Here is an 11,959-nt window from a genome sequence, read left to right on the forward strand (position 1 = left end):
GGCAAAAGGTTGTGGAGGTGTGTACAAGGTAGAAGGCAGAGGTACATCAGGGAGTGATTCTAGTCAAGGGAACTGGATTCTGGGAGGATGTGAACGCTTGTGTACCAGTTTTTATATTGAGTAGCTGTTTTGGCAGTCATGTTTTGGTATAACTTGCAGTCTACGTTTTACCATACTAGTGTGAGAAGTGGGAAATAGAGAAGTTTGATTTCTCTTAACAGTAAATATCTTTGTTCCCACAATTTATCCACATTCCTCTCTGTCATGTTCAGTATAAAGTGTACTTCAAGTGGTTCATTATTCTATTAATTGTCACAGTGCGGAGTCGTAAAGCTAGAAGCAGTCTGCACTCTCTCAGATCTTCGCTGAATGCCCGACTTTTGGAAGGTGGTGATGGCACTGAGGTCCGCCTGTCTTCTGAGAAATTCAAAGCCTGTAAGAAAAATGGCTGCATTAGTGATTCTGTTATATCCCTTAATTAAAGAAGAAGCTTTCACTAATGTTATCATCATGGTTTAAATGTATCTGATATCATTGCATTTTCAAATGCACCAGAACAGTAAAAGATATAGTATAACAATGTAAACGTATAACAAGAAAACCATAGGAGCTACTTTTATTCATTCTAGGTTGACTTGGATGGTATTTTACCAGTCCAAAACTGTAGTACTGTGCATGAGTGGTAAAATGCGTCTTTCATTTTTCAGCTCTATTCTCTGTATTTTGGTCACTGATTAAATAAAATTATGGGTTTTGTCACAAAAAGTGGCATATTATAAAATATTTACATCATGAAAGTCCAATGTAGGTGCAGGTGAGTGAAAGCCATGCTAAATATTCAGGGTGTCTACACATGAGTAAGTAAAAGAAAACCAATTGCAATGGAATAGAAACAATTTCCATAGTTTTGTTTGTCCTGAAAATGTGGCATGAATCTGACACTTCTAATATATACGTGTTTTCATGTATGCTGTTATCTTTGTATTATAGACTGAACAAGGCATATTACGATAGTTCAGGTGTTGCTTGTGTGCATAAATGTTTACACACATTATGTGTAACTCCAATGCACCTTGTTGAACACTCCTATCCTACACAGCCATGTGGGAGACTTCAGGAGCTCCAACCCCTGGCACCCAAGCTCACTTTAGCTGCTGCCCACCTTACCCCCTTACTGTAATGCTCACTGCCACCCATTCATAACTGAGCATGAAATCTTCTTTAGGCAGACACGGAAATTTACTGATGGAGAATGTCCCAACCAATGATCATTTCTGCAGCAGGATATCTTACCATACAGGCAGGTGGAGCTACTCTGCTTTTAGCAACGCTGGGAAAGGAAACTTAAATTTGCACATCTTCACAGAATGTGGGTCCGCTGTCTGGCCCAAAGGACATCTTGTACCAAAAATGTGTGTTTTAAAACTTTCTGGATTCATGAAGATGTGTGGTACAATGGCACTGGAGAAGTGGTGAGGGCCGTCGTACTCAACTACAGACTGTAAAACCAAACCCTCGCAGCAAGGTGTATACTATTAGTAATGAGAGACTGATTGCAAACAGGATAGACGTGAGGAAGTCAGATGAGATGCTGCAGAACCCTAGGGTAAAGACTACAGAGCGCACTGGTCATATGCTACTACTGCAGACCCACTTGCAGAAAGATGTGTACATCATGTTTCTAGCTACACCATTATTTTTGATTAACGAAAAAGGACTAAAACCCATTGTAACTATTAACAGTATATCTATTTGTCCTATGTCTTTCACCTTGCTCCTGGTCTTAGTCAACTTTTGCAAACACTGCTTTTCAACATCTCGCCTATTGTCTGTGTCTCTAAGAGTAGTTATGTTATAGGCACACCATGACGTATTTGCTAGTTATTTGCATACACTAACCACATCTCTTTTCTGTAGATCCTTATTTGTAACCTTGAATTTCCACTGACTGACTTATATTGCCCCTTCATGATGCTATCACGCTGACTGTGCTCCCCTTCTGCACTTTTCTCTCCATGGAAAATGTTAAAAATAAAGTACAAAAAAATGAAAGAACTAAAACCCTTCAATTGAAATTTTTTAAAATGTTTAATGTACTAAAACCCTTTTTGCTAAAACCTCTTTTCATCTTCAAAATAGGAAATTTTGCTGAGCGAGGGAGAGGCTCCACGCTTTGAGGTCTTCTATGTATGTGTTGTCTAAGGTGCCACCCTCCATTAAATATAACATAGAACTTTATTATAGTATGCTATTTTATAACTATATGATATACTTGTTCAGTTTACAATAATCACTGTCAATTATTGCATGAAAGCATACTGTGTTTCCCATTTATGTATGTTTTCTATGGCCTTTTGTGCATGTGAAATGAAAATGCTTGCCCAAGCATATAGCACATTTACTTTTTTAAACACTTGATATTTTCCAAATCATTGTATATCACTGAATCGAGGTCAAAACACCGACCTACAAAAATATTTCATCCACTATATCGACTACCATTATATCACAAGGTAAAAACATATATTTGCAAATATACATGTAGTGTTCTTTAATTCATGCTTACTCACATTCACGATGTGGACGTAGCCAATATTGTGGAAACAATATTTTTGTTTACTTAGATTTTGACTGTGAGATATTGATCCCCTACCTTTTTTAATTATTCTAAGACAAACAATTAATGACTCTGTCTTATGTTAGAAAGAAAATGGATCTGGTTGTATAAGTGACAGCACTGTTAGTTTTTAATAGTCCAGATTACTATCACATTACTCTATGTCTAAAGGTGTATTATCGTCTGTCTTACAGTGCACTGCACGGTGCCCTCAAATCTGACTGGATGGAGTTTGTGCTATATAAAACAACTCTTGAATGAAATAAAAATAAAAAATACATCCTATTAAAAAACATAGATTGCCAATGTTTAAAGAATCATTGGAAACTTGCCTTTATCAAGTCGTTGATAGCCTCAGAAAGATCTGGTTGGTGCTTCAACTGTTCCCTGTACAACTTTAAGTCTTTATGGATCGCCTTGAAGCAGATGTCCTGTTGGAAAATAATTTTGAAATAATATTTACTTTCTGAAGCCATTGTTGGGTGCGTCTTTCATAAATCATTTCAAATGCATCTCTTTTTACAGGTATCTTGCAACTTGCCACCATACCTTTTCAAAAGAGTGTTCGCTTCGTGGGCTGCATCTTCCTTCCTGAAAAGGAACAGAGAAGATTTTATTGAATGGGGATTTGCTAATTAATAAGAATATGGTGCCCATGGGAGTATTGTGTATGTGGTGTTCATACCATCAGAGACGTGTTTTCTAAACAGCCGGTAATCGTGTGTGCCGTTTCTTCCATGATATCATCAATTTCCATGTCTTCGTAAGTGCAGTTGAAGGCAAGCGCCACATCTTCCTAAGAATACAGAACAAGCCACTCCTCTCAGTCAACAAGTCAGATACTGCTAAAGCTATGTAAAAATATGTACTGCGTGCACATGGAAAAATCCCAATAATAGGCAAATTCTCATTCCCAATGATAGGCAAATTCCTATTCCCAACGATTTGACATTACTTAGACTGGTATATCAATTGTTGCTAATTGTGTGTATCCAAAGTGTCACTCCCTTCCATTAGACCATGTCAACTCCCAAATTGGCATTTAACCAGTAAAATTCCGTTGGACTTTCTTTATGGCTGCTCCTAGATAGAGTGGTCTACAAAAGTTTGCATGCATCAACTCAGTACAGTCCAACTGGTCAAGTGGAATTTCCACCAAGGTAATTGCCCACCACAGTCTTAGCTATGTAGAGTTAAAGAAATAGTGTTTATTTCTTGGTTTGAAGGCAGTCAGTAAATTGTGTGATCTTAAAATAGGGGATCGAGTTTCATTTTTTGTCCTAAAAGATGGATTCAAACCCATAAGAGGGTGGGTCTTAAAGAGGAGAGAATTTTGTGCTCTTGAGTGCGCTTGAGGTCCACCACTGCTCCTGACAAACTGACTAATTGCTATTCCTTTGCCATCCTATAGCATTTGGCTGAGATTTCACTCACTTGTGTTTTATAGCATTATAAAGCACAGATAAGGCCTTTATGTTATTAAATGCCCTCTACCTGAGGTACAGGACCGGGCCGCATGCAAGGCCTTATAATGAGAAAGTTGTTCTTTGCAGCCTGAGACAAATCTATAATGGTATTAGAATATTCCACTCACTGAGGATACAATATTCCAAATTAAATAGGAAACGATGGAAGGTGCATACTAGTCATTTTGGCTCACTTTCAATCTGTTCTCTGCAATTGAGCTCCAAACATTCCAATGTTCCAAAATGGATTCCAAACTAGTATGGGTGTGGTCTATTTAAATTCAACAACTATACTATACTACAGTACACTATACTATATTGTACTATACTTCACCATGCCATACTATAATACACTATACTACACTACACTATACTAAACTATGTTACACTTTTGAGACAAAACAAGAACTGAAAAAATATTTTTAGTACTTTAAAGTTGAATTTCTTTATTTAGTTCACCTGCTGCTTTATGTTGGTAGAGCCTGTATGGCTATCAAGCCCGAACGAAACGATATATTTTACTAACGTCTTGCTGTACTCTATTGAAAACCTATGAGCCTCATTATTGTCATTGGGTAATCTTACTATGAGATCATAACACCAAGTGGGTGAACATTGTTATCCGTCTCACCAACTAAATTCAACGCCCTAAATCTAGAGCAAACAGTTAGCCCTAGAGAAGCAACAAATTATCACAGTTGCAAAACAGGTATCAGCTTTTCCTTCTTCAAATTCTTTAGTTGATGGGCTCTAGTATCGAAATATAAATCCATTGTTTTACACACAAGGAATTGAATAAATAAAACAAATAAAGTACTAGGAGCCTCATTTACAAGTCCTTTGTGCCACCACTGTGTGATTTTCTTTTGATGCAGCGGTGGCACTGGCAGTGCACTACACTGCTCCATATTTACAAACTGATGCATTGGGCCCAATGCGTCAGTTTGTAAAGCCCTGCGTCACAACATACCTGTACCAGGAATAATATTTGCAGGGTAGGCGTTCCCACAAGAAAAGCCATGCAGAACTGATGCAGTGAAATTTACATTTCACTGCGTCATTCTGTGACTTCACGGTGTCAAACTTTTTCCACCTGCTCACAGCAGGCTAAAACTGATGCAGGGCTTTTTCCTATGAGAGACTCCTCGCATTGCTGGAGGCGCATCAATTTAACTATGCTACTCCAGCAATGCGTGAATTTAGCACCAACAGATGCGTCAGAATTTCAGACGCATCTGTGAAAACGTGCTCTATGTAGCTCTGGATTGTAAGTACAGCACATCCATGGTATTGTTAGGGGATATGTGGGAAGTGCGAGAAATTGGATGCATCAATGGCGTTGCATCAGACTCTTGTAAATGAGGCCCTAAAAGTATTTTTCTAGACATTGTTTTTTCCTAAAAACATTAAACTATGCTGAGCTAGTGAGAGGCTCAACACTTTGAGATCTTCTCTGCTGGTCTTGTCTAAGGTGCTGTCATCCCTTAAATAGAGCACATAACTATGCTATGCTATCCTATACTATAACTATACTGTATTATATGGCTACTCATATTTCGTAGCTGTGACTCCTGGCTTGCACACTTGTGACCACTGTCACTGCCTTTGAACCCCTGGCCTCCATTGTGGCAAAAACAGTGGCAGGAACACAGCGGCAGGCTGTCCTTATAGACATCCGGTGGGGCTCCTTGCTCCTTGTTTTCTATCAATTTTCATTACACTAATAGAGAATAGTATTACACTATTTACTATTAATGTAATATAACAACTCGAGTACGAGCAGCTAGAATATGACGTTCCCTGGCAGCTAAGATAAGTAACAAAATGTTTTTAAATGTATGTTATGTGTGTGCTTGTGAAAGAGGGTGTGTTTAGTGAGAGAGTGAATGTGTAAGAATGAGAGTGAAGGTCAAAGGGCGTGTAATGTCACTTCCGTTACTCCTGGCATTTTAGTGAATTGACATCTATGCTGAAGACGTGTAAGGCGTCTGTTTGTTTGAGTTTACATTTAAATACTGTTTAACTGAATAATATAGTTATACCTTTAATTTACAGTGCTTTGAAGCGACAAACTGTTGTGGCATGCACAAACAAATTATTACCCATGTTAGTAACATTACTGTTGTGGTTATCATTGTATTATTGCGAATGATAATAATATTACTACATAGCCAGTAGACCCGCTCTTGTAGTTTGCACTTTTTTTTGGGGCGGACACGTATAGTCCAAAGCCCACGGCATCATATACACAACGAGGTGCAAGAAAAGCTATTTCCAACATTTTTACGCCGGGATAACTCGCTGAGTTATCCAAACATGGTGTTACAACAACGTTGCAAAAACAGTAATGATGAAGACCTAAATGTAATCCTTCAACTAAGAATAATGTGCGATTTCCCAGGGAAGAGCGTCTACGCAAATAAATAACCGACGCTATTACCATTGGCCTAAACACAATACATACTATTGAATGATAGAAGGAAAGCCTCCTGAAAGGTGAAGCGACACCTAGCGGGCGGAGGGGAACTCACCTGAAGCTGCAACCAACTGTTGTTCACCACCTTGAGGAGCTGCTGCGAGGCGCTGAGGCAGCTCTTCAGGTCCACGTCTTCACGATTCGCCTTGGCTACCGGGCTGGCATCTGAGGACCCGCTCAGAGCGTGAAATATCAGCATCAGGACCAGCCAAGAGCCTGGAAATAAAAGGAAAGGTGCATACTTGAAAACGCGAGCATCGAACACGTTTATTTGTTCTGAAAACAGAAAGGTCAGAAGTGATTTTTCTGAACTGTCTCAACACGATCATCTGATGTCTTGATTTTCTCACTTTCAAAAAATAATAATAAAATGGGCACAAATACATGTGTTCGAACTCTGTGGCACGGAAGATATCCTCAAGCATATAACTTCGTTTTCTTCATATAGCGCTACGAAGCGCCACAAATAATAGATGTTATCATTAGCCATTTAACCCTCCTCGGAAGGATGGTGAACTGAAATTTCCGGATAGCGGAGAGTGTCAACACAGTAGGAGACGCTACCTACGTAAATAAAAAGTACTATGGAATTGAAAATGTTTAAATAAATTAGAAATCTGACAGTTGAAGTGAAAATAGTGATGTTAAGGTCAAAATTTCAGCCTAAAAGTGTTTTTTAAATAATATAAGAAAATCAAATTCAACGAATGCCCATTATAAGATCATCGGAAGCAAACTAACTTCCGGTAATCAAGAAATCACATCAAACGTTTTAAAAGTTTACCTCTATCATAACCCATTTTAACGTGCTTTCGCAATAATAGTATGACGTTTCTGCCCTCAAACCCATTTTACCTTCGTCCTACTAAAGAAAAGAAATATATTTTGGGTGAAAATGCCACTTTCAGTAAGTGTGGTATTAATGTAATTTTTCTTAAACGCAAAATCTCCTAAAACCCAAAATCAAAGTTTTAACCGGGATATTTCTAATAAAAGTGAAATTCAGTTCCACAGCCCTGCTTTGTGTGCGGTTTGCAATAAAAGGTGCGCACCTTTTATTCCTGCTGCACACTTGTATTTAACTGTTCTCCAGAGGGTCACAGTTCAACCGATGTTTTCCCCAATTTTGATAATAAAAATGTTTGAAGTTGTGAATCTGCGCGTCCTAGTTAGATGGAGACCTCCGCAGCTGGTGACTTACAGAGGCCAGTAGGGCTGGGGCTCAGGGTTTTGCTGGGCATCCTGTTCGCAGGTGGTGCTGATGTCCGAGTGCTGAAGCAGAGAAGATGCTGAGCGGGCTCTGCTGCGGGCAGCTGTACTGACAGGCAGACCGAGGAGGCCATGCCTATATAGCGCTCCCCCAGGACTTTCCCATCCGCCTTCTCTCTTTACAAGAGATACCGGCCCGTGTGCGTGTGTCAATGCGAAACGGCGACGAGGCCGTTCGGGTTTCAGACAGAAGGAGCTATCTCCAGCAGAGAGCTCGGCGGTCTGAACCCAAGCACACTCATCCCAACACCGCGCGAATGTGAAGTCCGCGAAACTCTCTCAAAAACTGCCCAGATACACTCGCGGCTCTCTGTACTCTCACTGAAAGAGCTGAGGCCAGCGTGACATTCAGAGCTCTCGCTGCTGCTGGCGGCGAGTCACAGGGAGACGAGCGTGGTACACTCAGCCCCTCGCCCCTGCTCTCACTTTAGATGCGTGACACTCGAAGCGCTGTGCCTCTGTAAAAGGTGGGGAAAAATTAAAGTGCAGGAACTCTGTGCCAGAGTACCTACTTGTTTCTGAGAAGTGCCGGTACTCTCCAATTAAATGTATTACGTTTTTCTTGAGATATGCGTTGCTCTCCCTCTCAAAGTAAAAAAGTGCCGATACTCAGTACGGGACAGTACCGGCCCATTTAAAGCACTGGTCTGGTGACGTGGTGAAGGTACGAGAACACTGTGGCCCATATTTATACTTTTTGACGCAAAACTGCGCTAACGCAGTTTTGCGGCAAAAAAATTAGCGCCGGCTAACGCCATTCTGAAGCGCCATGCGGGCGCCGTATTTATTGAATGGCGTTAGCCGGCGTTAGCCGACCGGCGCTGCCAGGTGTGCGTGAAAAAAAACGACGTACACCAGGCAGCGCCGGCGTAGGGAAAAATGGCGTTTGGGCGTCCCAAAATGGGGCAAGTCAGGCTGAGGCAAAAAAATCGTCTTAACCCGATTTGCGCCATTTTTTTGGGGCGCCCAGACGCCATTAACATGACTCCTGTCTTAGCAAAGACAGGAGTCATGCCCACTTGCCCAATGGCCATGCCCAGGTGACTTATGTCCCCTGGGCATGGTCATTGGGCATAGTGGCATGTAGGGGGGCACAAATCAGGCCCCCCTATGCCACAACATTTTTTTTTAAAAATACTTACCACAACTTACCTTTTCTTCCCTGGGATGGCATCCCTCCATCCTTGGCTGTCCTCCTGGGGTGGGCAAGGTTGGCAGGGGGTGTCCCTGGGGGCAGGAGGTGTCCCTGGGGGCAGGGGAGGGCACCTCTGGGCTCATTCTGAGCCCACAGGTCCCTTAACACCTGCCCTGACCCAGGCGTTAAAAAGAGGCGCAAATGCGGGGTTTTTTGCCCCGCTCATTCCCGGGCGTCATTTTTGCCCGGGAGTATAAATACCACGCACATGCCTGGGAGTCATTTTTTAAGACGGGAACGCCTACCTTGCATCTCATTAACGCAAGGAAGGTGTTCACGCCAAAAAATGACGCTAACTCCATGAACTTTGGCGCTAGACGCGTCTAACGCCAAAGTATAAATATGGAGTTCGTTTTGCGTCGAATTTGCGTAAAAAAAAACGACGCAAATTCGGCGCAAACGGAGTATAAATATGCCCCTGTGTATTGTTAGGTGTTCTGTGAGGACTTTCACACTCGGCTACTACGCTCTCTAAAATGAAAATGAATGTTTTGGGCCAGAAATGTTTTTTTTTGTTTTCTGAACATCAATGCGTGTAGCTTGATGTGATTTATTATGGTAGGTTGATCGAGGGGTGTTCAATTTTGAAAATGAAAAAGCGATTAATGTATGTTTTTCCTCACCCAGAGTCAACATGTGTGTGACGTCGGTGCTGTATTCCGATCTGAAGTGGTATGATTCAGAGCTGCCCATTTGAAAAAATATTTCAGTGTGTGAGGAGGGGGCTGGCTTCGCAGGGGCGGAGCCTTGTGCCTGGAACTCACCAAGAGGCACCTCTGTGCCCTCCCGCCACCGACCTCCCAGCTAAAAAAAAAAACAACAACAAAAAAACACCCTCTAAACGTCTAACAAACAAAATCTTGTTGAGAATGGCACCGCAATTCTGGAGTGCCTTAAAAACACACCCTGTGCAATGGTTCCCACTCATCTTTACCTGTCGCCCTCTGATATCGACTCTTGACCTGATGACCGCGAGTCATGTACGATAATGTGCGACACGCAATGGCGCATATGAGTTGGCAGGTCTGAAGATGTGGGTAAAGGCGGCTGCCAAGGCTGCACGGTTGGTGTTACGCAATATGTTTGAATTTAAATGTTCTTTTCGTTTGCTGACTACCGTTACGGATACAGTGGCGTGCAGTTTAAACAAACCGAATCTTAAAGCAAATTTAGTAGGAGAATTGTCCAAAGGTCAAAGCTTATTCCCTGTGAATCGGATCAGTGGAGTCACTAGAAGTGAAATTTAGGTTTCTATGGTACCCACTGAGCCATAAATAAAACTGGTAGGACCACCTACAACGTTCAATTTACAGGTCACAGGGTCTTAGTTCTGGTGTCCTGAAACTCAAAAAAGTCGTGGTGGCAGGCTAGGGGTAACCTGATCCTCTGGCCCTTATACTGTGGTCCCGGAGGCACCTACGTTTGAGCCAAAAGAAAAAAAAAAGAAGGGTGTGGGATGGGGTCTGGGGGTGCTTGGCCAATCACAGGGGATATTGACCGCCTGCAGGGATGCGGTGCATGGTCTGGTCACAGGCCAACCCCATGGGGCACATGGCAAATGCCTTGCACTGCAGAGGGTTGACCATCCTCAAAGTTTGGGTATGGTTATAAGAGATTACTTTATGTTTAAAAAAAACTGTAAACTAGTGGAAAACACAAAGCTTAAAGTGACATTACAGTTAGGTATTGTAACACTTTATGTTGAAAACCCTAAAAATTCACTAGGAAACCAAAGATACAAGTGACACCAGGCATAACAGCACACTTTAAAAACAAAAAACCATTGTAACTCCTCAGTTATAGTTTACTGAGCTAAGTATAACTTCGGCTACGCCCCCCGCAACACACACACATATGTGTTCATAAAAACAAAGGTTACAGGGGCATTATAGTTAGGCTCACATGCTAAACGTGCAAAACCATAGAAATTCACCTGTTATAGTTGAAAGTAGCGTTCATTACTATATGTTAATCCAACCGCCGCCGGACACGGCCTTCGGCCTTCTGTGGTGGCGGTTGGCCACAGGGGGGTATACAACCCTCTTCAATCAACCAACCTTGCGCTATGCACACCTTTTGCCCATGCGCAGTGAGATTGACCGCAGGGCCTGGCCTGTGGCCAGTCCCTGCGGCCAACCTCCTAACCTCCCAGCCCTGCTCTGGGCACTGCCTTTCTCCTTGTACAGCCAGAGCTGGTCGCAGGTCTGCTTGGCCCCCTCCCCTGGCTGATTTCAACCATGGGAACTCCATCCCCAGGCCCCAGTGTTACTATATTTATTCCTTTGGGTGAGGGGGGCTGTGTGGCCCACCCTACCTGGGTCGATCTCAGCACCGGAGACCCCATCCTCCGGGGCCCAGCCATCTCATTTTGCTCTGGGGGGCATGCAGCCCCCCTCCCCAGCTGATTTCGGCCCCCAGGGCACCATCCCCCAGGGTCCCACCTTCACATATTTTCTTTTTTGGGGGGGCGGTGCACGGACCCCTCCACTGGTATATCTCAGCATGGGTCCCCATCCCCCAAGGCCCAGCTTAAATATATATATATTTTTTTAGGAGGGGGCTGATGCGGCCCGCACCCCTCCTCAGGCTGATCTCAGCCCCAGGGGCCCCTCCCCCGGGTACCGGCCATGTCAAGTTGGTGTCCCCCAAGGCACCCAGTCAAAATGGCTTGAGACTGCGGGGGAGCATGAAGGCCCTCGAGGTCCAAGCAGGGACGCAAGTTATAGTTACCTTACGGCACAAGTCATAATTGCTTGATTTAACGATAACTATAACTGCTTAATTTTTCTGGTTTTATTTGAGTAAATCAATACCAAACTATAATATCCCTGTAACCTTTGTTTTTTTTATTGAAAAAGGCGAGAAGCCCAAACGCGTCTGCGTTTATTAAAGCTGTTTTAGAAAAACCCATTGAGTGCTCTATAAACTCAGGGAGG

At 42.6% G+C, this 11,959-nt stretch overlaps 1 protein-coding gene across 1 annotated transcript; it reads right to left on the reverse strand.

Annotated features, from left to right (window-relative positions):
• Nucleotides 1-268: 268 nt before the first annotated feature.
• Nucleotides 269-7,902, reverse strand: IL12A (interleukin 12A). The gene is made up of 6 exons (XM_069212621.1): nucleotides 7,761-7,902; nucleotides 6,615-6,775; nucleotides 3,303-3,413; nucleotides 3,167-3,208; nucleotides 2,950-3,048; nucleotides 269-433 (listed from the first exon to the last, which is right to left on the reverse strand). Exons 1-6 carry the CDS (start codon nucleotides 7,900-7,902, stop codon nucleotides 269-271), a joined length of 720 nt encoding a protein of 239 aa, XP_069068722.1.
• Nucleotides 7,903-11,959: the final 4,057 nt, after the last annotated feature.

Source organism: Pleurodeles waltl, chromosome 11 (assembly GCF_031143425.1).
Source record: "Pleurodeles waltl isolate 20211129_DDA chromosome 11, aPleWal1.hap1.20221129, whole genome shotgun sequence".
Classification (NCBI taxonomy): Eukaryota; Metazoa; Chordata; class Amphibia; order Caudata; family Salamandridae; genus Pleurodeles; species Pleurodeles waltl.